We start from the raw sequence: 27,284 nt of genomic DNA on the forward strand, positions 1-27,284 counted from the left end.
CCCCAAACAGCATCACTTTCAATGGTGTTTAAATTAGGGAGCCCAGATTCTTCTTTTAAATCCACCTTAAAGGGAGAATCTGGTGTCCCCAGTTAAAACAACATTGAAAGTGATGCTGTTTTGGGGTGGATTCTCCCCCACCCTGAAACAGCATCACTTTCAATGTTTAAACTGGTGACCTCCCTTTACGTCCATGCCAAAGGAAAATTGGGGAAATTTGGAGGGTGTCTGCTGTCAGGGGTGCAATTGTTAAGCTAGCAGGACTTCTTGTTGCAGGGTCGAGAGTGACTTGTTTTCAATCACCAGAAGCCCTGTTGCCTTCCGTGTCCAGCTTGCCATTCAGTTGGTGCTGGCAATGGTCAGGATGCTATCGGTTGTGTCTGTAATCTGCCTGGTTTATGCTGCCCGTTTCTTTAGCTAGCGCTAGCCGCAGACCACTGTGGTTCAGTGAACAATGTTGAACGAGGAATGGGTAGACCTGCTTTGGAATCCCTGCTCAGCACAAAACTGACTGGATCCTTCAGCCACGTGTCTTTGATAGCCACAGTGATATAGCGGTTAGAATGTCAAGCCGGGAAATGGAAGATCTGGATTCAAATCTCCACTCTTCTATGGAATTTTGCTGGGTGTCTTGGACTGGTCATATACTTTCAGCCTAATCTGCCCCAAGGGTTGTTGTGACGATAAAATGGATGAGAGGAGATGATGTTAGCCGCTTTGGGTTCTCATTGAGAATAAAGGCAGGGTATACGTGAAGTAATAAATGTGGGCAAAACTTTGGGAATTAAAATCACCAGACCACAACCACGCAGCCTGGAAAACACACAACAGCCAATAAATAAATCCCTTTGCCAAGGATTTTATGAGGTTGAAATGGGAAGGATGAAACTGAAATTATTATTGATAATCATGAAGATGGTGGGGATTATTTGTAAGGAAAGTTGGGATTGCTCCATGGGTGTAGCCTTTTGTGAACCAGCCTTTGAAGAAGTCCTGCCAACCAGTAAGCCACCAGTTGCACTTGGTGGCCTGCCAACGTTTCTTCACACACACACCCTCCCCCCACATTTTTATGCTTGAAAGCAGATGCCAGCCACACTTTGCTGTGGATTGCAATTGGTTGGGGGAGAGTTCACAGGTTGCACAAGCCTGCCTTTAAAAGTTCCAGAACAGAGAGGCAACTTTTGAAACCTACAAGATCAATCAAGGCCTTTCAGGTAGAGCGCAGTCTGTTAAAATGGGAATCAATACCCAAAATTATGGCTGCGTGCGTTTGGGGTTTTTTTGTTTTTGTTTTATCCTGCAGTTTGGGGGTTCTGTTTCCCCTCTTTCTAGGAAAAGACCTACAAAGATGCACTTAAAGTAGTTAATTATTTAGGTAGTCAAAATAGCATCAGGAGTGGCTCTTTGGAACACGGAGTACCTGGAGCTGCAACTAATATCGCTGTGCAAAGCTTTTATGCGGCTCTGCTTTCAGATTCCCTCTTCTGCTGTTCTTTGGCAGAAGCGTTCATTTTCCTACCCACCAGAGGGACCCTCCCTTGTAATTTGGGAGCTGCGAAAATTTGCCTCCTTTGTTGCCCTGTATTTCTTATCAGTTTCCCAGAGACGAGTGAATTTCTACCCGTGTGGCACGAAGGAAGGTTTACCTTTGCCCCAGACACTTAATATTACAAATGGTTAGACTCTGCCTCCCCGAACTCTGATTTGTTCACACTTCGCAAGGACGGGTGTTCAAAAAGCCCAGTTTTTTAATTTTTAAAGCCCTCTGCTGTTTTATCGTGTCGACAGATGTGCATTAATGTTGGATTCGTGCGTGCGCAATATTGTGTCTCCTTTTGCCATTTCTTAATGGAAGCAAAATGGAATGATTACTATTTTTATTAATACCGGAGCCTCAGCTTTACATTTGCTGTCTAAACTGAGCATTATCAGAGAGGGAATGTTATGAGGGGGGCATTTATATTGGCTGAAATAGAAAGCAATTGTAGTGAGGTCTGTGAATTGTAAAAAGATTGCAATATGCTGTGTTCTTTCTTGAGAGTAATCCCCATTACTGTGCTTACTTGAGCACAGTGGTTTCCATAGTAAGCGTGCCTATGATCTGAATAGTGAGTTCCAACATCTAAGAATGTCCCAGCTTAAGAAGTGAATCTCTCTTTTTTTCCCCCTGTGCCTCGTCTAAAACACCTAAGGTGAGGCCGGGAGGAAGTGCTAGAAGGATAAATGAAGTGGAATGCCCTAATGCACGTTCTTGTCTTTTTAAACTGAGTAAAGTGGGATGCTGGGCGTGCCCCACAGTGCTTGTACTTTATCACAATACATCTTCATCATATGAACGTTACTTTAGCACATGTGCATTATTTCACTGCCCTTCGGAAATTATGGCTTGATTTGTGGCACATCTGTTTCTGCACTGTGTGTTGTGATGAGCTACTGGGTTTTATAGAATCTTAGAATCATAGAGTTATAAGAGAAGTCTGGACACAGTGTATAACAGACTTCTCTCTGTGATACACCTCTGAAGATGCCAGCCACAGATGCAGGTGAAACATTAGGAACAAGATCTACCAGACCATGGCCACACAGCCCAGAAAACCCAGAAAACCCTTCCTTACAAAAAAGCTAAGATTTTTGTACTTTTAAAGTTATTGTTGAGACCATATTGTTCTCGTTGACCCTCTTTTCCACTTTCAGAGCTAGTTTACTGTTTGAAATAAATATTCAAAAACATTCAACCTACTGATGCCTCAATTAATGTAATTTTATTGGTATCTATTTTTATTTTTGAAATTTACCAGTAGCTGCTGCATTTCCCACCCTAGACTTATACTTGAGTCAATAAGTTTTCCCAGTTTTTTTGTGGTAAAATTAGTTGCCTCGACTTATATTCGGGTCGACTTATACTCGAGTATATACGGTAATTGGAAAGGTTTCGTTTCAGGAGGGAGGGGTAAAGTCGCTCATCATCCAAAACATTCTGATCAAGGTGTACCCTGATTGGTTAATCAATGATTATTTGGTGTGGCCAGCATAAACCAGAAATTAGTTCCATCAGTGTTACCAGCTAATTTTACTTCTTTGCCTTCACTCTGCTAAAGAATTCCATTGGAACTTTGCACATGTGCTGAAGATATCTAATTATTTTTGGCTACAAGTATTTCAGTCTGGTATGTAGACTTTAGTTTGGTTGTTTTATTTGTGTAACTGAATTGCAGCTTGATTTTGTGTTCTCTGTTTTGTTTTTAAACCTATGTTTAACTTTCTTTAATAAAATGTTTCAAAATATACATTTTGGTGTCTGGAGTTCCGGTTCAGAGCCCACTCCTCAGTGTTGCAACCACCCCAAAGGCCAGGTTGGGTCTTTGACAGAAGGAATCTCCTGAGATGATCTACTACTATACCATAGTTCGGATCCCTTTCTAAAGAATCCCCATCTGAACATTTCTCTGTTGCATATTTTGCAAAACGATAGAAAATTGGGGGGGGGGGGGGGCTTTCTGATAGTCTTGGGAAACAAGTGCAGCTGACTCCTGTGTTACTTGCACACTCTCAAAAATAGCCTGACTGTTGGCCCTCAGTACCTTTGCACCTTTTTCACCTGTCCTTCCAACAGGGAGGTGATTGGAGAGGGGGGGCATGGACCCAGCCAAAATTCCTCACCCTAGTCAGTGGCAACATTTTCTTTTTTTGGTCGTGCATCCAGACCTTCTTCTGTCAGTGCTATCCATGATAGCAGCATACTCCTCTCTTCTATTGCCACTGTCATTGAAACTAGCATAGGTTACCTGCCACGAAGTAGAAGTCATTGAGCAGACTTTGAAAGCCCCCTTAAAGTAAGAGAGGCATGTGAACCGATTCTCCTTGCCTGAACAGCAGTTCCTCTTTCTTCACCAGCATCGTCCCCACCCTGCACTGCCCATGGTCTGATCAGCCCAGAGGTTTGTCTGACAGGCATAGATAGCCACTCCATAGCACACCACAGCTTTGCATCTCTGCTCCTGCAAAGACTTTTGCTGCAGTGGTGCACCATGCTTCCCATATGGTTGTGACTGGCGCTCCTTTCCCCAAGCATTGCACATGGCAGAGGAGACTCTTGTGACCCTGAAAGTGTGGCACATTTTTTCTCCTTCTTGCAATTCCATTTAGTCGGTGATGTAATCCCTTCTGCAAACATTTCAAGAACATGTCCTTGTTCTTAACTCTCCTGTTCTACCCTCCCTTTGCTAGCTTCCTGCCAGTGCTGTCCTAAGCAGAGTTACACCTGTCAGAGTAGCGTAGTGGTGAAGAACAGCAGACCCTAATCTGAAGAACTGGGTTCGATTCTCCACTCCTCCACATGAATTCTGCTTGGCCAGTCACAATTCTCTCAGGACTCTCAACCCCTCCTGCCTCACAAGGTGCCTATGAGGGGGCTGGGAGGGTAGGCGATTGTAAGCTACTTTTTGAGACTCCTGGCAGGAGAGAAAAGCAGAATATAAAAACAAACTCTTCTTCTGTGCCAGAGAAGTCAATGGGCATAGACAGGTGTAACTCAGCCTGAAATGGCGCTATGAACCACGCTACGAACTGCCTTGCATGTTTGAGTCTATTCTGGCTGACGGATGCCACATGAGAACTTTTGTGTGATTTAGCTAGATGCTCATTTTGGTTTTTTGCAGCAATAAAGCAAAAATGTGCTTGTTTGCCTGACAGCCCCCCTATCTGTAAAGCAGCAGCTAGGCAGGCAGGTAATGCTTAATGGTTCAAAGCTGCAGGCTAGTTTTTGCGGGGAGACAATAGTCACAGATTGCTTGAAAAGCAAGGGGGCCTTTCATTCTTAGAACACTGGATAAAACTGAGTTGGGACTTGACAACATGCACATTTAGGATTTGGCTGTACACTGGTTGCCAAAATGTTCGTACATTCTTAAATGTGGCGTAGCGGTTAAGAGCAGGTGCACTCTAATCTGGAGAACCGGGTTTGATTCCCACTCTGCCACTTGAGCTGTGGAGGCTTATCCGGTGGACTAGATTAGCTTGTGCACTCCCAACACATGCCAGCTGGGTGGCCTTGGGCTAGTCACAGTTCTTTGGAGCTCTCTCAGCCACACCTACCTCACCTTGTTGGGGGGGGGGGAAGGGAAAGGAGATTGTAAGCCCCTTTGAGAAAGGGGGGATATAAATCCAACTCTTCTTCTTCTTCTTCTTCTTCTACTACTACTTCTTCTTCTACTACTTCTTCTTCTACTTCTTCTTCTTCTACTTCATCATCATCATCAACATCATCATCATCATCATCATCATCATCATCATCATCATCATCATCATCATCATCATCATCATCATCATCATCATCATCATCATCATCAATAGAGTACCCTAACGTCAGGAGTCCTAGGGCCATACAGAACTTGATGAGGCCACTGATGTTCCTACTTTATATTTATTTCACACATTCATTTTTAAACAGTTAAAAACCCTTTATTTGCTTAGGTTCAAGATGACTAACAATACAACCGGCTTATGGTTCTGCATGATTTGCTGATATGGAAAACGGCAAGGATTTGATTTATTCGACTTTTTGGCTGCCTTGAGCCCATTGGGAAAGGCTGATGGCAAGGATTTGATTTATTTGACTTGTTTGGCTGCCCTTCCCCAATGGGCTCAGTCTCAGGGCAGCTTACAAAAAAACAGAATTAAAACAATACTTCATACTATATGGTCTCTGGTCCCATATATTCCCTCAGGGGGATAAAACATTCCTAATGGAATATCCCAGGTCAATCACTCATACCTTCAGAAGACGGGAAAAAAGGAGGACAAGACAAGAGTGCGGAAAGGAGAAAGAGAAATGAGAAGGGGAGGGGAGGGCAGATTACCTAAAACTTCTACTGCCGTCAACCATAGGCCTGGTGGAACAGCTCCGTCTCACAGGCCCTACAGAATTGTAACAGATTCCACAGAGCCTGGATCTCACTTGGCAGAGTCTTCCACCAGGCTGTGGCCAAAGCCAAAAAGGCCCTGGCCCTGGTGGAGGACAGCCCCAAAGTCTTCAGGCCAGCGATCACTAATAAATTTGTCGAATGTTGGGCTCTCTGGGTGACATACCAAGAAAAGTGGTCCTGCAGATCTGAGGGTCAACACCGGAACCCTGAACCTAATCCGATGCTCCATCCAGAGCCAATGCAGTTGGTAGAGCACTGGTTGGATGGGTGCTCTCCAGGGAGTCCCTGTTAGGATTCATTCAGCTGCATTCTGCACCAGCTGGAGTCTCTGGAGCAGCCTCAATACTTGGGTAGAGCAAGTTGCAGTAGTCTAGTCTAGAGGTGTCCATTGCATGAATCACTGTGGTTAAGTCTGTCTGGGACAGGTAAGGCACCAATTGTCTTGCCTGGTGAAGGTGGTAAAATCCCAAGCGGACTGTATGCATGACTTGGGCATCCAAGTATCCAGGACCATGCTCAAGCACCTGGTGGTTGACACAGGATCATTGCCCAGAGCACTGAATCACCAAGGGATGCAATGGTCAGCCTCTACAGAGGATAAGCAATTCTGCTACATCTGTTGCACTGGGAGCAGTTCACTGAACCAGCTGCAACTGATCCAGAAACACGGCAGAGTGGGATCCAGCAGGTTCTCACAGGTTCCCAAGAGTAGGTTACTAATTATTTGTGTGTGCAATAGTGCGCAGAACTTGAAGCAGTCTAGCAGGAGGTGCACCAGCGTGCGTGGCAGCCTGCGCCTGCGTGCATTCGTTTCCCGTCCAAGGACTGGCGCAGCGGCTGCGTCCTTGCCACAGCCCTGCTCAAGAATGCCCCGCCCCCGGAATGCCCAGCCACGCCCCCGTTGTGCCCCGCCCACTCCCATTGGCGCTACACCACAGTTTGAATCCCACCACCATGGGAACCTGTTACTAAAATTTTTGGATCCCACCTGGTCTGCCTCCCACTAGAGGCTGACAAGGACGCAATGCTACAGTATGCAGAGAGGCAACAGATATTCTCCCCTGTGAATGGGTGCATGTGTGAACTTTGGATTATTTAATTTTATTGATTTCTGATGTTGCTGACATGCCCAGTGGTGGGATTCAGCAGGTTTACACCACTTCGGCTGAACCGGTTGTTAAAATGGTGCCTGTAAACAACCAGTTGTTAAATTATTTGAATCTCACCACTGGAACCGGTTGTTAAACTATTTGAATCCCTCCGCTGGACATGATTGGGAATGATTGGTTTAACCCTGAATTACCCAGATGCCATTCAAATAAACTCTAGAAACCAGAGCCTGGGATTATTCATGAGCTTTTGGGCATGGTTCACACCCACGGACGGCGCTGAGTGAGTTGCTGTAGTGTTGTCCGTGGCTTGCAGACGAACCGAGAAGCTGCAGTCGAGTCCATTAATCCAAATCCTCCCTTCGCCAGTTCCATGCAAAACGGCTAGTTATCATTCCGGCTCCGCAAGGGCATCGCCACCAGGGAGCTAGAGAGGAAGACTATACCCAAAGGGCAGCGAAACAGCGAGCAAAATTCAACTCAGGCATTAGAACTCTAGATTTTAATGGAGTACTTAGTGCTAATTTATGGGTCTTGTCAGTAGCACTGACTGGAAATCGTGTTTACTCTTCTAATGTGGTAAACAACTGTTAGATTCCTCTTATTTCAACTTCTCTTTTAGTGGAAAATGGGGGGATGTATACTTTTCTTCAATTGGCTCCCACTTGCACATTCAGAAGTCAAAATGACTTCACTGGCTTGCAAATCGCTTTTAATGGATTTTGTTGCAACAGCAAACTGAATACTTGGGGGGGAAAAGTTGCCATAGTTGAACCATATCCGAGAGGAAGCAGACCCAGAGTTGGTGGTGAGTACTGCCGGGCATCTTCCAAAGCTTTGTCAGGGGCCAGCAGCAAAATGAAATATCTTCTGCTGCTGCTGCTGCTGCTGCTGAATGCTATCCGTGGCTCCTTCTCTTCCTTGCCACAGCTGCCAGCTCCTTCCAGTCACTTATTGCTGTGACTGTTTGCCCCCACCTGCTGTGGCCAATGAGGGCAAATGGTGGCCAGGAGGAGCAGCTTCTGGCATTGTTCCTCACAGGCCTGCCTGGAAGGGACGGAGGAGTGTGTGTTTTGGGCCTCGGGGAGCAGCAATGAAAAGTTCATTTCCTGGGTCCTCCAATATCTGGATCTGGTCCTGTTTGGGAGGCCAGTTTCTCAGTTCAGTTCTGTTCTAACTTTGAACTTGCGGGGAGAGAGAGATTCCCAGTAAGTGGCCCATTTAAATTTTTTTTGACAGGCACAGACAGCCCTTCTGAGGATTACAAACTATTTTGTCCCAATCGAGATTTGTGTACATGTGTCTTGGAACAGTGGAAAGGGAATGTCTTGTCCTGAAGCATCGTCCCTCTTGGCAGTAAACTTGCTTCTCAATTGGGTAGGGCTGCGCGAAAATGTATTTTGAGTAATTGCCTGCTGCAGACTAGCCGAAGGACCTTTTTCTTTTTCTCTGTTTTCCAAAAGTTGAATCAGAACGTTGCATGTTTATAGATGAAGCAGATTGGTGACTTGTTACCTTTTATGCCTTTCATGCTGCTTAATCTAAAAAGTGATCTTTTCCAAATACAGTGTGTTTCTGTATTTAAGAAAGTGGATGTCCGCTTCTAACCAACCTGTTGCTTTGACTACGGCTGTCATCTGAGGGCACATTCTTTGTGGTGTCTTCCATTTTCCAGTCTAAATCACAAAGCTGAATATTAAAGGATTCTTCCCACCTGCCCCCCACATCCTTTTGTCTAGGTAAAGTTGGGAAAGGTGCTCAGCCACTGCCCCAGCACTGTTTTCTTCCTGTTCCAAATTGCATTCCTATTAGCATTTTTATCTTGTGGGGTTCCGAAAAAATGTTTGCCCTTACATACTATTTACATATTCACATTATCTTGGTAGTGTATTTCTGACTGTCATGTGCTGTGCAAGCCCCCTTTCTTGTGGCTATATCAGTTATGTAAACTGGATTTTGCCCAGTTTGCCATAGTTGGTGTCAGAGGTTAACTAATTGGGTCAAAGGCTGGAACCCAAAGACCAACAGGAGTTTACCAAGCTGACTCCTCATTGCTTTTTCCCCCCTTTTTGGTTGATATTCTAGGAAGCTTGCAAGTAATGGAAGCTTCTGTATTAATACATTTTCCTTTTCCCTGAAGCCCAAGGCAAAATGAGCAGGCCTACTCCTTGACTCAAGTCCTGTGTGACATTGGGAGAGAAAAAAGGGTGTTATCTGCTGTGTTCCACAGGTGTGCTGCTAGCAGGCAGGGGTGTGGCCGGGTCTGACCCCACAGGGCAAAGCAGGTGGCAAGCACAAGTGTGGTCAGGTCACAGTCCAATGGGTCAAGACAGATGGTAGACAGGTCACAGGTGTAGACAGGTCACAGTCCAATAGGTCAAGGAGAACCGAGGAGCAGGCTAGGAATCAATGCAGAACCAGGCACACAGTGGCGACTTGTTGCACCCAGGTAGAAGCAAGCTCACAGCAAGGGTTATATGGGTTATATGGAGAGCCTTGTTCAGGCGGCTGGGATTATGTGAGGAGTTAGTCCTCATCAGATGCAGAGACTTCTAATCTCCCAAAACGTGCTGCCAAACGAGCACTCCTTTTGTGCTTCTGCAGTAGCAGCCTCTGCTTCTGCCTCCTTTGCACAGCTGGCTCACCACTGGGTTCCCTAGGGGGATCTGCAGGCTCCTGCGCCTGTATGTGATCAGGCAGGGAAGGACTGGGCATTGGTGCTGCTGCCTGGTCTTTCTCAGGGGCAGCCAATTCTGGCTGCACTGTGTCCTCAGGTTCTGCCTCAGAGTCCTCTGTGTCCTCATGACACCAGGTGTAGCTGTGTTCATCTGTTTCAGCAAAGATGTTCTCTGTGTGTGTGTGTGTGTGTGTGTGTGTGTGTGTGTGTGTGTGTGTGTATTCCAAGTGAAGGAGAAATGACCATGGCCCAACCTCCATATGGAGTGGGGTATAAGTTTAGAAAACAATAAATAATAATAATAATAACAACAACAATAATAGAATACAGAAGCAAGCTGTGATTGAAATTCACCAGCTGTGTAGTTTTAGAATCTATAAGTACTGTTAGTTACTGAGTTAGGGAAAGAAATATTTTTAACCCATAATTCATTCAGCTCAGAAGTTAAAATAAGCTCATGTGCAATATTTACACTTTGCTAGCAAATATTTACACAAGAAAAACAGTCTACTTCAGACAAATGGATTAGTAAGATTCTCAAAAAGTTTTAAGAAAGTCGTAGAAGAAGAGGAAGTAGACAGCATTATCTAATTGGTTCTCATTTAGTGTAATATTGAATTATCTGAATAAGGTTTACTTTTCTGTAGTGATGTAGTTTTGTCCGTAGAAGGTAAATGTTTTGCTTTGTTCAAGTGTCTCTGTCTTGAACTATGTGGGGACAGATGCTTTCCTTAATCACGATCCACCAAAGACTTAATCTTCTACAAAATCTTCTACACCTCTGAAGATGCCAGCCATAGATGCAGGCAAAACGTTAAGAACAAGATCTACCAGACCACGGCCACACAGCCCGGAAAACCCACAGCAACCAGTTCCACAAAAGAGTTTGTGGTTTCTTGCCTCCTTTGAACCCCTTTGGTTGAATTCAAAATTTTCTCTGCATCAGCATAAGCAACAGAGGGCGTGAATAGGGTAGCCAGGCCTGGGTTGAGAAATGCCTGGAAATTTGGAGGGTGGAGTTTGGAGAGGGCAGAGTTTGGGGAGGGACATCCACACTGTTTACAATGCCATAGCAGCCATTTTCTCCAAGGGAACTGTTTGCTGCAGTCTGCAGGTCGGTCGCCAAAGCAGATCTCCTGAAAATTGGTAACCCTAATGCAGGGGTAGGGAACCTGCGGCTCTCCAGATGTTCAGGAACTACAATTCCCATCAGCCTCTGTCAGCATGGCCAATTGGCCATGCTGGTAGGGGCTGATGGGAATTGTAGTTCCTGAACATCTGGAGAGCCGCAAGTTCCCTACCCCTGCCCTAATGTAATACCGCAGATTCTAGGTGAAATCCTTCCCCAAATTCCTCCCATCCACAGGGACTGTCCACAAACCTGCAAGAATTCCCCAGGCCAGAGTTGGGCAGCTCGTGCAAGGTTGGGTTCATTATCAATCATATTGTATTCAGCAACAAAGTCAAACTTCAGGAAGGGATTCTCCATTGAGAAATTCCAACACTGTGATGACAAATCCTGAGGATGTCTTGGGGAAAAAGCTGAGTGGAGTTCCTCCCCAAGACGCCTTTTTTCCTGTCCTCAGGACAACTTATTTGTGGTGTGCAGAATGGGCCATAGTTTCTGGTTGGGAAATTCCTGGAAATTTGGGGTGTGGAACCTGAGGAGGGAGGGGTTTGGGAAGGGAAGTAATGAGAAGTCTGGAAAGATATGACTCAGGGCTCCTTACAGTGGGGGCGGTGGGCTCATAGGGTTGTATGCGTGTGTGTGTGGGGGATCAGTACCTTTAATTGCCGTGCTTCTGTTAGGCCTAGGATTGCCAACCCCCAAGTGGGGCCTGATGATCCTCCCAGAATCACAACTGTTCTCCAGACAACACAGATCAGCTCCTTGGGAGAAAATGGCTGCTTTGGAGGGTGTACTCTGTGGCATTACACTCTTCTGAGCTCCTTCCCCACCCCAACCCCAGCCTTGCCCAAGCTCTGCCCACAACATCTCCAACTCAGAGGTCGCGACCTTTGGGCGTAGGGTTGCCCAAAGAAATTCCTGGAGATTTGGGAACCGAGCGTGTGGATGGTGCAGTTTGAGGAGAGGCGGGAGCTCAAGAAGGATGTGATTCTGTACAGTCCACCTTTCAACACTGTCATTTCATCAAGGGAAAATTGACCCCTATAGTCTGGAGATCGTTTGTATTTCCAGGATATCTCCAGGCCCCACCTGGAGATTGGCAACTCTAGTTAGGCCCATGGGGAATACCTGCAAAAACATAATGCCCCCTCTTTTTTTTCTTACATTAGTCAATTTCTACTGGACCAACTACTCGTGGCCCTCCAGATGTTATGGACTACAGTTCCCATCATCCCCTGCCAGCACTGGCAGGGGATGATGGGAACTGTAGTCCATAACATCTGGAGGGCCACGAGTTTGATACCTATGAGCTAGACTGTCTTCTATAATTTTACAAGCAGGGACTATCGTGTTTTTATTTTTTTTTTTAAAAAACTATTGTTTACAACAATCTGTCCTTTGCACAATTTCCTTCCTGAGCCCATTGCCGAGTCTCAGGACTTGCTCTCGGTTTGTAGTGGGTAGTACGCAGGGTGTGTTTTTCTTTTAAATTCTCCTCGTAGTCCTTTATAACATAACAAGGTAAACAAATGACAAGCTGACCTTTTTTATTCTCCCTCCCCCTCCCCCTGCCTGCCTGCCTGCCTTCCCACCCCACCAAACAGTTTCCTCTCCCTGACACTCTTGCCTGCTGCTTCTCCACCAATCTTGTTTAATCCATTTATGCCTCCTTCTCTCCCCCTTTCGCCAAGTGCGACGACGCTTTATGACTTTGTAAATCAGCCCGAGCGGCACCAAATCAAACGCTGTTTCCTGAAGCCCCTGATAATGTATGTCCACCGTTTTGTTCTTGTCTATCCTAACGATTTGGTCGTATAATAAAGCAGGATTTCAGCAGATTTGTCAGCCATGACCTTCCTTTTTTTTTATTTTTTTTAAATGTATCCAGGCTGGCTGTCCTCTGTTAAATTATGCATTTCAAAGCGCCTCTGCCATCTTTGGGGCTTTTTATTAGCCTTGCCTTGTTTTGTAATGCGCTCTTGCCGCTCTGAGGGACTTTCTAAAATTGGAGGGACACTTAAATAGGCTTAGGTGCAGAGCCAGAGTGTAGTGATGGTTAATGAGAAAATTAGGAAGTTTCAGAGCGGTTGCTCCTTCCTGTCTTGTATTGCTTTCTCTGGGATTGGACAATAAGTCTTTTTAAGACAAGGAATTATTTTTTGTGCTTTCTACAGATTCAGATTCATTACGCACACACACCACATTTTTATCTGCCCTCCTTTCTCCTCTTCTTGGAGGGCCCTTCTAAATTTTGACTAAATTTTCGTAAAAACTTTTCCTCCAGTTTCACTCCTAGAGCAGCATGAAAATTATGGATTGGCCAGTCCGGATATAAATATGAGGATCTTGGCCCCCTGCCCTTCCCTGAGGTGCAGAGTAGAACCTCTTGCATGTCCAGCTCTTGCTCTTCTTGAGGAAATTGAATGCATTGATCTGTAAAATATTTTGGAATTTTCAAAGAACTTCACAGATACTTTCTTTTTGTGCTTCTAACAACAATCCTTTAAGGTTGTTTTCTTTGCCATTAACTAGCCCTTGTATCCACCTGCATCTCCTTCAGCCCCTTCTACAAGGACCACAATCTTTGGGTCATACTATCACTCATCAGGGCCAGAGGAGATTTTATGTGGTGGTTTTTTGTTGGTGTAGACTATTTCAGCTGAAAAGCCTGGGGTAAATATTAGCTGATTTAGTATGAGATGGTCTCCGATTTGATGTTGAATTCTGAGTCAGAATTTTAACACTGAAGTCTCCCTTTGATATGTATTTTTTTTCTGGAAAATAATGACTTTTAGATCAACAGCAGTGTCCTGGACAAATGGAAAGTTCTGTGCTGGATTTCTTAATTGTCGTTTATACTGGTTTTGTGTCTTGCTAGTCTTTTGTGTAGGAACTTATTGGTTTTTCCTACATAAAAGTCATTAGTACCCTTTGGCACACTGGAGGCAGAGCAAGTGGATGAGCCAAACGAAGATGGTGCCTCTGATGTCATTGGGTCTTATAATAGTACTACTCCGTGACTGTTTATGGGAGCATCTAGCTTTGTGCCGGGTCTAGTCCTTGGGCCTATGTGTGTTGGTTGCCAAACTCTTGTTAAAGAAGCTGGTTTAGGTTGAAGAAGAGTAAAAGAAGAAGAGTTGGATTTATATCCCCCCTTTCTCTCTTGTAAGGAGACTCAAAGAGGCTGACAATGTCCTTTCCCATCCCCCACAACAAACACCCTGTGAGGTAGAGGGGGCTGAGAGAGCTCAGGAGAACTGTGACTAGCCCAAGGTCACCCAGCTGGCGGCTGTTGGAGTGCACAGGCTGATCTGAATTGAGGAACTGTCTGTAAACAGATAAGGGCCTGCTACTACCTGCAACCAGTGAGAAAGATATATTGTCATTGGGCAATAGATTACTGATGATGCTTTAGGGTGGTTTGAGCTATGGACTGTTAGTGAGAAACTGACATGCTTTATTGCTTGCGGGGGGGGGGGGGCTTTATCTGTAGTACCCTGTTTCTAGGTATCAGTCTGGTATTGCCATCCTTTACTCCCTTGTGTGAGTGTTGTAGTTCCACCAAGGCCTGGTGTAACATATCTAAAACAAGATTCCTCAGCCATTACAAAGGGTAACAGCAGATATAAAGAGATAGCCAATTACTGCTACTTTGAACGGTATCTGTGCTTTTCCTTTAGTCCTTTAGTTTAGTTTCCTTTACAGAGCCAGCATGGTGTAGTGGTTAAAAGCAGACGGATTCTAATCTGGAGAACCAGGTTTGATTCCCCCCTCCTCCACCTGAGTGGCAGGCACTCCCATATTCCTGCTGGGTGACCTTGAGCTAGTTACAGTTCTTCGAAGGTCTCTCAGCCCCACCTACCTCACAGGGTGTCTGCTGTGGGGAGAGGGAGGGAAAAAGGAGCTTGTAGACCACCTTGAGTCTCTTTACAGGAGAGAAAGGTAGGATATAAATCCATCGTCGTCGTCATCTTCTTCTTCTTCATTTTAAATGAATAGACTGTCCCTGTATTTCCTGGTCTTTTGATCCTTCTATTTATACTTGCCCTGTTTTTCTCCCCAATGGGGACACAAACAGCTCACAACAGGGTCTGCTTCCATTTTATCCTTACAACTGTCCTGTAAGGTAGGTGAGACTGAGAGGAAATGATTAGCTAAGATCATCCAGCAAACTTCCATGGCAGAGTGGGAATTTGAATGCGGGTCTCCAGATCCTGGTCTGACACTCTAACCATAGGTGTCAAACTTGCGGCCCTCCAGATGCTATGGACTACAGTTTCCATGCGGGCAGGGAATGATGGGAACTGTAGTCCATAACATCTGGAGGGCCGTGAGTGGGGCTTGGGGAGGTGTGGCCACACCCCCAGGGGTGGGTGGAGGCATGGCCTTGCCCCCGAACCCCCCCTAAAAAATCTATACCTACGTCACTGCCGTCTTGATTCTGACAGTGTCAAAAAAGATGCCCCAGAAGCCCACAAGTGGGGCACAAATGCCATCTTCCTCCCTTGATATTGCCCCTTGACAACTGACATTCAGCGATGCACTCCTAAACATGGAGGTTTCCTTGAACCATCACTGGTAGATTTATCTTCCATGTATTTGTGCAGTTCCCTTCTCAAACCGTTAAACCAACAGGCTGTCACTGCATCATGTGGTAATGAGTTCCACAAGTTAATTCTGTGTTGTCTGAAGAAAGGTTTCCGTTTCCTGACTGGAATCTTGTGTGTGTGCAGGGGGTATCTTGAGCTCTTGCACCTTGGGAGAAGGAGAAGAAGTTCTCTGCTCTCAACACAAGGCATGATGTATAAGTTCAGAGTCTTCTAGGAGGCTACGCAGAATGAAACTTTGCAGAGGAATGCAATGGCAAACCACCTCTGCTTAATCACTTCCCTTGAAAGCTCCTTGCTGAGGTCACCATAGGTCAGTTGTGCTTGGCAACACTTTACACACAGATGCAAAATGTCTTCTGCAAAGTTTGTCTTCAGTGAAAATAGGAAGATGTGGAAATACTGAATCCTTCCTTTGTCTAGAACTGGGTCTCCTCAGCCTTCATTCTGGAGGCTTCCATGCCTGATGGTTTATCACAGAGGACTAGAAATGATCTTTTAAAAAATCTGAATATTCAGCCTTATAATGAATTTGCACACTTCTGTGATCTTACTATAAAACGCCCTCACCTGTTGCTCTGAACGAGACATTTGCGAGTTTGCAGCCACTGAATAAGTAAAAAATTCCTGTTTAAATGTTTTTTCAGCAAAAATAAATGGGAGTCTTGTGACATCTCAAAAACTAACTTTTGTGGACTGGAGCCCATTTCTCCAGATGCCACTAGTGGGTGCTCGCTATGCAGTTATTTTATGAGTGGGTGTGAAACAAACAAACAGGGTCAAGAAACCATGAAAATAAGTGGTCACAGATCTAATTTAAAATTGATAGTGTTTAGAAATCAGTTGAAGACCCACTGCAGTCTCTCTGGATATTCTGATTCTGGCTGAAAAGTCATAGTTTATCCACCAAAGAACTTCAAGGAGGAATCCAGCATGAAACTGCCGAACTGGGATTCATTAATAAGTTTTACGCTTACTTCCCTCTCAGCTTGAAGAAAAATTTGGGCTTGTTCACTTTTTACAGATGTTAACTTACCTTAGCAAATCAATGGGATTTATGACTTGAACTAACTAGCTTAGTATAACTAAATTTTGCCCTGATTGGAGGAATGTAGTTAGAGTATTGGCTCCTGGGAATGCGAAATTCAAAAAAGTTAAAAAAAAAAAACACTTATTAAAGTTATTCAATTGTGTGCCAGCTCTTAATTCAATTGAATTGTCTTTCTGATCTTGAACCAGTCTGAATTTTTGTTCCCTGCTACCTCTGGCCCTTATGAATTAGGTTTCAACAGCAGTCTGGCGGGCAGAAATCCAACAGATGCACCTCAATGGGGAGATGACTTGTCACCTGCCATGAAGCCAATCAAAGCCCAAGGCTTCAGCCTTAAGGTGGGGGGTGAGAGAAAGGTGGGGATGCCTTAGGGCAAGCTCTACACGAGCATCTTAATTGCAGCCAGAGAGAAATGAAGGAAACTCAAGTGGCTCCCAAGGAGGCATTAGAAAATCCAAGCTGAAAATGAGAATGATTTAATGTCAAATGAGACAAATGCCGAGTTGATACTCCAATGCCTCACACATCCACTTGTCCTTGGCACTGAGAAAATGAGATTTTTAATATCGGAAAAACAGATTGCCATGAAGGCTCATCCATTGTAAATTTGAGCTGCCTTTTAAGACGGGGATTGGATTGCTCATTCCATTCCATGGTTTGCTGCCACGATTTTCATACTAATATGTTATTCTCCACTACACCCCCCCCCACCCGCCCGTCCCCATCTACCCACCCTTTTTCAAAATTTACAACAGCAGGGAAGGAAAGACTTCATGGGCCTCTCCTGCTCACCCCTCCCCTCCCTACTCCACCAGCCCCAGTTGATTGCACTAATGGATAATGCAGGCAGGACAAAGGTTTCTCGGCTTTAACCCCTGCATTAGTGTTATAGAGTAATAACAGCATCTTTTGCTGGTTAATGCTAGGAAGATGGACGCATATCTGGTAAGCCAAGTTGGAGGATTGACGGCTGCCCTGTGAAATTCCGTGGTGCAAATGCGCAACTAGAAATTCTAGTTGATTGATGCCGGATTCAAGGTGGGGCCCATGGCTCAGTGGTAGTCATCTTTGTGTGCAGAAGCCCCCCCCCCCCCAATTCAGTCTCTGTCTTTACCTCTACCAGAGACCCTGGAGAAGGTTTGCCAGTCAGACTAGACAGGAGTGATCTTGGTAGACCACTGGCTTGTATGAGAGTAAGGTGGATTTTTCACTTTCATTGTTCACTTGCCATGTAGCAAGGCGTTTTGGAATCATTTGGGATCAAGTAGTCCTAAGCAGAAGACAACCTGGTCCATTAAAATGCAATTTAAAAAGTAAAACTTAAGAACAGCTGGATGAAGCTGCTTATCTGTTGCCATCTCGCCTCCCCTCCCCGCCTCCAGTGGAGTTTTCTTTCAGCAGTTACGCCCGCAGCCTGTTTGTGATAGTTGCCAGCTGAGGTGTTAAAAGCATTTAGGAACATTACCTGACATTACAGCCGTTCAGCCACATGGGAGGCCTGCAGAGTTATTGTAATTATTGTGACCAGGGGCGTATCTTCATTAAAAGGTGCCCGCTGAAATTGCATCCCTGTCTAGTCATCTGACACACAGACTTCCCCACGCAAATACAGGCACACAGGCAGGCTTCCCTGGCTTTGCAAACGGGCTCTCTTTTCTCACCCTCCGCACACAGACAGGCAAACAGGCTCTTCTTTCTCAGATTCCCTCCCCACAGACATTGCAAATGGGCTCCCCTTTCTAATACCCCCCCCCCCCCCCCCCCCCCGCAAACTTCCCTAACTTTGCAACTGGCTTGGGTCGCTTGGCAGTGGGGCCTCTCTGGCTGGCCTGCTTAGCTTGTCAAAGCTTGCAAAGGCAGGATGGGCAAGCTCAGAGCTGCCAGTCGGTGGCATCCAGGAAGTTCACAATTCCACCCAGGCCAGCAGCAGGGTCCGGTCACTTTGGCTGGGGCATATCTGCTCATGGTCCTTCCCAGGGTGGGGGTGGGAGGGTGCACCTTAGCCCTGCCTATGGAGTGCCCCAAAGTCCAAGAGGTCACAAAAGGGGGCCCTGTGACAGGGCACACTTCAGGGCTTTTTCTCCCACAGGAAGGAACCAGGCTGGAGCCACTGTGCCCTGCAACTGCTGCTGCTGCTGCCCAGGATGGTGGGGATGGGTGACCCTCACTTGCTCGTGGCTCAATGCCCCCTTCCTCTCTCCCCTCACTGTTGCCTTTTGGAGGTTGTGACTCTCCCTGGCAAGGTGCCTGCAAGCTGGGGAAAGATGGTGGCGGCAGTAGTAGCCAGAGTACCAGCTGGACTGGATCCACTGTAACCTGCTGCATGTTGTGCGTCTGGCACCTGCTTCTACTGCTGCTCTCTGAGCTGGGCTGGGGCAGGACGGCCCCTCACCTGCTTGTGGCTCTCTGCCTGCTCCTTCTCCCCCCACCCCCCACTTTTGGAGGTGTGCAACTCTCCCAGTAGGGCACCTCCTAGTTCGGAATAGAGGCAGACGGGCTGCAGTGGGAGGCAAAGGGTAGCCAGAACTCCTACCTTACAAAGGGGTGGCCAGGGCACCCCTACTCAAGTGGCACCCACGGCATGCACCCTGGCTTGCCCCACCCTCATCACGCTGCTATCATGATGCATAGTTCAGAAAACTTCCCGTACAACTGTGGCTATTGAATTCTGAAGGGGCTGACAGCTGGCTGTCGTGGGTTTTCCGTGCTGTGGCTAGAGAGTCTGGTGGTTTTAGCTTCTGATGGTTTAGTTGGTATCTGTTGATGACATCTTCAGAGGAGTGTTATGATAGGATGTGTTTCTTTCTGTGGCACAGAGCTGATGCCTGTTTGCACTGAGAGTCATCAGTTATGTAAAACTGTCTGTGCATCTAAGGAGTCCATGAAAATCTTTTTTAGACTTCTAAGAAAGGTAGTTCTTAGGTTACTTTTGCCACTGCCGATTAACCCTTAGGAGCCTTTGCCATATATTTGATTTTGTATTCTTTTAACTTTGAGGTATTCCTTGTTAATTTCTCAGTGATTCAAATGAGCATGTTTTACGGGTTCTTTTTTTTTTCAAGATCCTTCTTAAAAATTAACTTTAACTTGTGAAAATGTTGTTCCATAATGTTCCTTTCTCGGTATTCAACTAATCCAGTTCCTCAAGTCATTGCATTCCTCTATATTTTGCCATCCTTGTAGCTCTCTGCTGTGAATCCTTTCTTTCTTTGCCCACATTCCTGAGTTGTGGTGTCTAAAACTGAGGGACAGCATGGTGTAATGGTTAAAAACTGGTGGATTCTAATCTGGAGAACTGGGTTTGATTCCCCACTCCTCCTCCTGAGTGGCAGAGACTTATCTGGTGAACCAGATGTGTTTCCGCACTCCTGCATTCCTGCTGGGTGACCTTGGGCTAGTCACAGTTCTCTCTGAACTCTCTCAGCCCCATCTACCTCACAAGGTGTCTGTTGTGGGTAGAGGAAGGGAAAGGAGTCTGTAAGCCACCTTGAGTCTCCTTACAAGAGAGAAAGGTGGATATAAATCCGAACTCTTCTTCTCCTTCTGCGTATGGTATATTAAACAAAGTCTCAGAAATGCTCAACCAAGAAATGCTATAATTCCTGGAAGCATGGCGGCGGGGGCAGGAGAGAAACTTCTGGGAAGTCACTTTCTGTTTTGAAACTGGAAGGGACATCATGACACTCTGTTAAAACCATAGAGTTTTTAAAAATTCCTAGAGTGTCATGAAATTTTCTGTTGGGGTGCTAGCCTCCAGGTCCCACCCCAGAATTACATCTCATCACCAGACCACAAAGATCAGTTTCCCTGGAGAATGCTTTGGATGGTAGACTGTAGGGGATTGTATCTCACTGAGATTCCTTTCTTCCCCTAGACTCCATGGCCAACTGTCTTTTAAGAATTTCCCAACCTGGATCTGGCATCCCTAACTGCCCCCCCCCCTTGTCTAGTCACAGTCCAACACCTATATACCATCCTCTGCACATGCCATGTACATGTATGCAGAGGTGTATCAGGGGGACATGGTGCCTGGAGACAACACCTTATCCGGGTGCCCCCACACTCAGGGGTGAGGTTCAGGGGCAGGGCTGCATGCACGGAGGGTGGGGCTCGGGCGGGGCCATCCGCCACCAAGCCCCGCCCACTGTGCAGGCTGGCTTCTGGCGTCTCCAGGGCCTGGGGACACCAGGAGCCAGCCTGCACGGATGCCAGGGGAGCGGGGCTCGGTGGTGTGAGGCTGGGACGCATGCTGTTTTGGTCATGTGGGGAGGGTGCCCGGCACTCCACTACGTGACCGAAAGGCGTGTGCCCAGGGTATGGGTGACCCCATGTCCCTATAGACTGTATACCTCTGCATTTATGTGATGTAAATAATATATTATTAATCTTCTGAATTTACAAATCCCAGCAACACTGCTCTTGTCTAATTTTTAAAAATCAAGCCATTTCCCAACATTTTCAGAGGATGCTCAAGGTTTTTGTGATTCCAACACAACCAGTAAAAATAAATGTGCATGAGATAAGAACTGCATGTTATCTTTCCTGTTAAGACGTATTCCACTTATCCATTTCAGAATGGTAACTAGCACCGAAGACCTCCAGGAGGCTTTCTGATTTCCTCTCCCCATGTAAAGTATGCTGAGAACCTTTCCAGTGGTGTAAGTAGAGTGGCCTGTTTTTTCCCTCTGTCAGTTCAAAAACTGAACTAAATGTAATCCACTTTAAAGATTGCAGAAAAGGGGGAGGCGGGGCAAGACTCAGGATATTGTTCTGGCTATGGGAGAAGCCTCTTGAATTCTGGTTCATACCTGTCTTTAATTCAGGGAAATTTTGTGGTAAATTTTGCAAAACAAGATGGCTTTCTGTTTGACTACCCTGGTTTTAACATGTAGTTAATCATTTGAAATCCATTTCTATTGGGCTTTTGATGAAAATAAGGTTTTTAATGGGTATTTATTAAATGTAATAAATAAGAATAAGAATACTACGCCGATATATTACAACTTCCTAGGTTCTGGGTGAGGCTCGAATTGTAATGAAGGCCAACAACCTAAAGCTAAAGATCTGGCAGCTGTGAAATCTACCATAATAATAAAAATAATAAGAATAATAAGAATACAGAAAAATGTGATTAAAATGAGGACTGAAAGCTGGCACAACAAAGCACTGCACGGCCAATTTCTGGAGAAAATCAAAGGCAAGGTGGACAATGAAAAGACCTGGCTGTGGTTAACAACTGGAACTCTGAAAAAGGAAACTGAATCCCTGATTTTAGCCGCCCAAGAGCAAGCCATTAGAACAAATTCGATCAAGGCCAAAATCGAAAAATCCTCAGATGATGCAACATGCAGATTGTGCAAAGAAGCTGATGAAACTGTAGATCATGTCCTCAGCTGCTGCAAAAAGATTGGCCAGACTGAGTACAAACAGAGACACAACTCAGTGGCCAAGATGATCCACTGGAATTTATGCAAGAATTACAACATAAGAACAGCTAAGAACTGGTGGGAACATTGTCCAGAGAAAGTAATGGAAAATGAGAGGGTCAAGATCCTGTGGGACTTTCAAATCCAAATGGACAAAATATTGAAACACAATACACCAGACATCACCGTGATCGAGGACGAAAAAGTGACCATCATCGACATAGCAGTCCCCAGTGACAGCAGGGTCACTGAAAAAGAACACGAAAAGATCACTAGATCGAGCTTCAGTGTCTATGGCACAAACCAGTGGTAATCAGGACGCTGGGCGCCATCCCAAAAACACTAGGGCAGCACTTGAAACATCTTCGAATTGACAAAATTAACATCTGTCAAATTCAGAAGGCAGCCCTGCTGGGATCCGCACGAATACTACGCCGATACATTACAACTTCCTAGGCCTCTGGGTGAGGCTCAAACTGTAATGAAGGCCAACAACCAGCTAAAAATCTGGCAGCTGTGAAATCTACAACAACAATAACAACAACAGCAACAATAATAATATAATATAATATATCATTACGATAACAACCCTCCATGTCATTTGTTTGTTTGCTTGGCTAGGCATTTTGGGGGGAGCCTAAAATATGCTTATTTTGAATGTTCCCATTTTACAGGTGGCTTGGGAGTTGGTGTGTTGCCACAGAAGGCCTGTACTCTGTAGGTCCATCACTTAGGATAGATTCAAATCTCAGTGTAGAACAAACTGAATCCTAAGGCTGAGTAGAAGGAGTGAATGATGTGGGCCCGGACTAAAAGCTTCTCTGAGCCATGAATTCTTCCAGTTCACTCCACCCTTTGCTGCATCTGTCTCCCCCAGTCCCCTTCATAGTTGGGATGTAGACAGTGTACTGGGAAGGAGGTGGTGGTCAACTCACTGTCCTAGCAGTCCACCGGTGGGGCTAGCCACTGGAGTGCAGTAGGCGGGAGTTATTGGCCACTCTGATCTGACCAAGGGCCAGCGGCCTAACTCATATTTACGCCTGATCTGGTCTGATTTCGTACTGCCTGAGAATCACAGCAGCCGACATGACACACCTCTACTCCCTTCTTTGCCTGAAGGACTTCTGAGTGCACAAACAGTTGCTAGTGGCTGGATCCCAGCCTTGGCCCCCATTCCTGTTCATATCACAGTCACCAACTTCCTCATAAGAAAAAAAAATGATTCTTTTTCTAGTTAGTTGAGTCTGTCATGCTATCCAAACTATGAGAAAGAGGCCAGATGAGTATGAGAGAAGTGAAAAAAAAGGAGTCAGTTTCTGTGATGACAAAGCTAATGATTTTTTGCTCAAATTCAAAATTGACCAATTATTTCCTCATCTTCCATCTCATCTTTCGGTTATTTAAAAGTAATTGGGACGTCTGTATCATTGTTGCGTTTTTTAACGTAGCCCGGTGTTAGAGGTGGAGGACATGATGATGAAGGCTCATAAAAATGTGAACAGAAAGGCTTTCCCCCCTCCCTCACCCATATTTAAAAACATTTGGCTGCCCAAGGAGATTGATTGGCAGGAGATTAGATAGATAAAAGGGAGTGCTTTACTTCACACAATGCAAAATTAGCTTTGATTTGTTCAGAAAATTCAAGTGCCATCTCCTAACGAAAATTCTTAAAGAGATGCACAGAAATCGTAATCAAGATTTCAGTGAGACTAATAAAACTATAAAGACAGCGAAATGATAAACTTTGGAATGTATAATCCTACCAGTATCTGCACAATAATGTGGCAGCCAATAGACGTACTATATATGAAAATGACTGATCAGGTAAAAATAAATAGAACTGTGAGATCAGGTTTAAAGTGCTCATCGTTTGTCAAATGACATCAGCGTGTATTGCTTTACTGAGTAAAGTTTGAAGCCTTCCTTACACCTAAGACGACTTTCTCCGGATTAAGTGGTTCTTCCTTTAGCAGACAAGCTACTTCAAGAAGGGTTGGTTTGAAAATGGGGTTAATAGGTTTATTTGAAATGATAACCAAGATATCAGTTTCAAGCCAGTGTGGCATACAAGTTAGCACTGGATGAGGACTGAGGAAACTCTAGTTCAAGTCCTTAGCTATGAAGTTCACCGGGGGGGGGGGCGCTCACTTGCTTTCTCAGCCCAAATTACTTCATAGGGTTATTGTGAGGATAAATGGAGAAGGTGTTACTCAAATTGGTCTTGGTCTGTTTCCTTTTAGTTTGGGGAACTAGTGGAGGACTGACCTTGCCCTGTGAGAAAAGGGGTAACTAGGATCTTTACTATCCATTTATACAGGGGTTTTGCCCTTCAGAAATCCCCAGGGGACCAGAATTTAAGTTAAATGTTATTAAAATTTTATTTAAAAACAAAAAAAATAATAAACATACATGTACTGTTTGGCAAAACACACACACAGAGGGAGAGAGAGAGAGAGAGAGGTTCAAGCAGCCTAGGATGTAGATAAATGTGAAGGGTAGAAGGGGATGTTATGGGGAAGGTGATATTTACCTGTCTAGGAGAGGGTCCAAGTAAATGGAATCCAGTGCCAGCACTGCTCCCGGGCGCAATGGAGCAAGAACCAAAGGTGAGACAAGTTCCAAAGACAAGGGGCCCTCATTTGGAAAGGCTAGTTATAGGAAAATTTTAGCCCTCTGGTGATGCTAAGAGAGGCAATCTTCCTGGACAAAGCAGAGTTCTAATCTCAGGAGAGAACAATACAGTGGAAAATGACTCAGATGAGTCAAGAGCCAGGAAGATCTCGTTTTTTATTAGATTTTAGGCAGAGTTGATGAATTTACAACTCAGAGTATTCCAAGAGTAAGGTTTTTAGGCTCTCCAGTAGTAGGACTGGAAGGCTTGTGATTAAATCAGCTAGGGAAGAAAGGAATCAGGAAAGCTAATTGTGCCAAGCCTAAGTAGCATTTTCATATCCTTTGTGGGCTGGAGAACAAGTACATCTTCCTAGGGGTGTGGTTTTTTTAAAATCCAGATTGCAACAGCTGAGGCTTCAGTTGTTTGCCGCTATGCATAACAGATTAGGAAAACGGGGTGGGGAGGAATGTTGCAAGCAGAGGCCCCTCTTTTAATATCAAAATCGAGAATTAAAATTTGACTTTCATCTTAGTATGAACTGCCTATAACACCAACTGAGAGGTGACTGGTAGGGCACAGCTCAGAAACCCTGTCAGCTCAGCCCTGTCTTACCATGGGCTTTCATGCCAACTGGGGGAGAACCATAGACTCCACTTGAAGTTCCTTCCAAGAAAGGTAGGATAATTCGATACCGTCTAGAAAGCATGTCCCTGAATGCTAGTTGCTGCAAGGAAAGCAGTAAGGGAGAGAAGCTGACTTCAGGCCATGTTTGAGGGTGCCTTTGAAGCACTTGGCTGGCCAACTGTGGGGGACAGGATGCCTCCATTTGCACTTTTGGTCTGATCAAGCGTGGCTCTTATGTTTTTACGATGTTGTGTTACACCCTTTCAAACTGATGTCAGTTCAGTGTATTGTCGAAGGCTTTCACGGCTGGATTCAACTGGTTCTGGTGAGTTTTCCGGACTGTGTGGCCGTGGTCTTGTGGATCTTGTTCCTAATGTTTCGCCTGCATCTGTGGCTGGCATCTTCAGAGGTGTATCACAGAGAAAAGTCTGTTTCACACTGTGTCTAGTGAGAAGGGAAAGTTTAGTGGTATATTGTCCATGTCCCAGGGTGAAAACCCACCAAAATCAGCTGATGTCAATTCCCCTGAAAGTTCACACACACACACACACACTCCGAAAATCTCCCCAAATCCTCCACAACAGAGATGCTGCAGTAGACTCCCAGAAGGTGTTCAATAGATAAATCAAAGGGGGAAAAATGGTTTCCCAAGTGCAAAGAGCTTGACAGCTGCTGATCTGTGTAAAACATAACCTGCCATATTTGTGCAGCCTTTCGTGCTTTAAAATGTGCTGCATATGCACTTTCTGTTATGTCTCTCTTTTTTTTAGATTTTTAAACCCATCCTACCTATGGAATTCAGCAAGGTCAGCTGGAATTTGGGGGGCAGGAGCAGGGTTGAAGTAGACTATAAAAATGCTGTTGTAAGTAACTGCCCTGTCCAGGTATGCATGTGTGTGTCTCTCATTTGTCCAGAGTCAACCAATGTCTGAAGCTATGTTTGGCATCTGGGCTTTTGTTTTTGTTTTACAAGCATACAGAGCAAGGTTTTAGCCCTCATGATAATGGACAGGGAGGAGAGACTTGAAAGTACATTGGTAACTGTTATGGTAGGGTTGCCAACCTCCAAGTAGTACCTGGAGACCTGCTACTACAACTGACTTCCTGATGACAAAGATCAGTTCCTCTGGAGAAAATGGCTGCTTTGGAGGGGGACCCTCCCCAGCCCCGCCCTCCCTGGGCTCCACCCAAAGTCTCCAGGTATTTCACAATCCAAAGCCTTTCGTCTCAGTCTCTTCTAATTTTTCCCCTTGCTTCCACATTACAAATGACATTTGTTCTGCAAGTCCTATGATCCCCTTTGATATTGGTCAAAGGGAACCCCCCCCTTTTGCCCCCCCCCACTATCAGAAAAACTAGACCCAACCCACTGGCTCATGACTGTGGGGAGCATCTTATGCTGTCAAGTGGCAAAACCCTTACATCCCCTAATGGGGCACTTTGAGGTGTGGCATTTTTCTTCTTTATTTTGGAGTTATCAGGGTGAGCATGAAAATCTTTTGAAACTTTTTGAAATTAGCTAGAGACTGTCCTTTTTATGGAGATTTGCCGATTCTGTATTTCTCTTCCCCTGGGTTCCCCTCCTTTTGTCACTCGATGCGTGCTTTGAATAGACTTTTAAAAATTAGAACTTCATCCTAAGAGACTTTTTGTGCCAAGCTTCACTCCCATGGGCCAACTGCTTGCTATATTTAATGTACAGGAAAGGGGGAAGAGCGGGAGGCTGCTGCCTTGCTAGAGAGACGGGGCTTAGTTCTCTTTCAGCCTGTCACTCACACATGCACCTTGGCTGCGGAGACTGTGGGGTCTCCTAAGGCAAAGTGTCATAATTGTGCCGTTCCCCACCCCCGTGGTGACAGTTCTGCCCACAAGCAGAGGATCAAGGCGCACATAAGGCTTCATTGAATGCATGCAGATCCTGTGCTCCTGTAAACAATCAAACCATTGAGGTGCTGTGTGGTTTCCGGGCTGTATGGCCGTGTTCTAGCAGCATTCTCTCCTGACGTTTTGCCTGCATCTGTGGCTGGCATCTTCAGAGGATCTGAAGAAAGAGATCCTCTGAAGATGCCAGCCACAGATGCAGGTGAAACGTCAGGAGAGAATACTGCTAGAACACGGCC

The 27,284-nt window shown here is 45.4% G+C and overlaps 1 protein-coding gene across 11 annotated transcripts in view; it reads left to right on the forward strand.

Annotated features, from left to right (window-relative positions):
- HMBOX1 (homeobox containing 1) overlaps positions 1 to 27,284 on the forward strand; it is a 129,911-nt gene that overhangs the window by 44,204 nt on the left and 58,423 nt on the right. For 9 of the 11 annotated variants that reach the window (XR_007246236.1, XR_007246240.1, XM_048517129.1 and 6 more), the window contains exon 2: positions 21,075 to 21,158. The exons of the other annotated variants lie outside the window; for them this stretch is intronic. Coding sequence is in view for 7 of the 9 variants with exons in the window: in XM_048517129.1 (XP_048373086.1) it covers positions 21,136 to 21,158 (23 nt within the window). In the remaining 2 variants the exon portion in view is untranslated. The remainder of the gene's footprint in view (positions 1 to 21,074; positions 21,159 to 27,284) is intronic. 11 annotated transcript variants of the gene reach the window in all.

The sequence above is a fragment of the Sphaerodactylus townsendi genome, linkage group LG01 (assembly GCF_021028975.2).
Source record: "Sphaerodactylus townsendi isolate TG3544 linkage group LG01, MPM_Stown_v2.3, whole genome shotgun sequence".
NCBI lineage: Eukaryota > Metazoa > Chordata > Lepidosauria > Squamata > Sphaerodactylidae > Sphaerodactylus > Sphaerodactylus townsendi.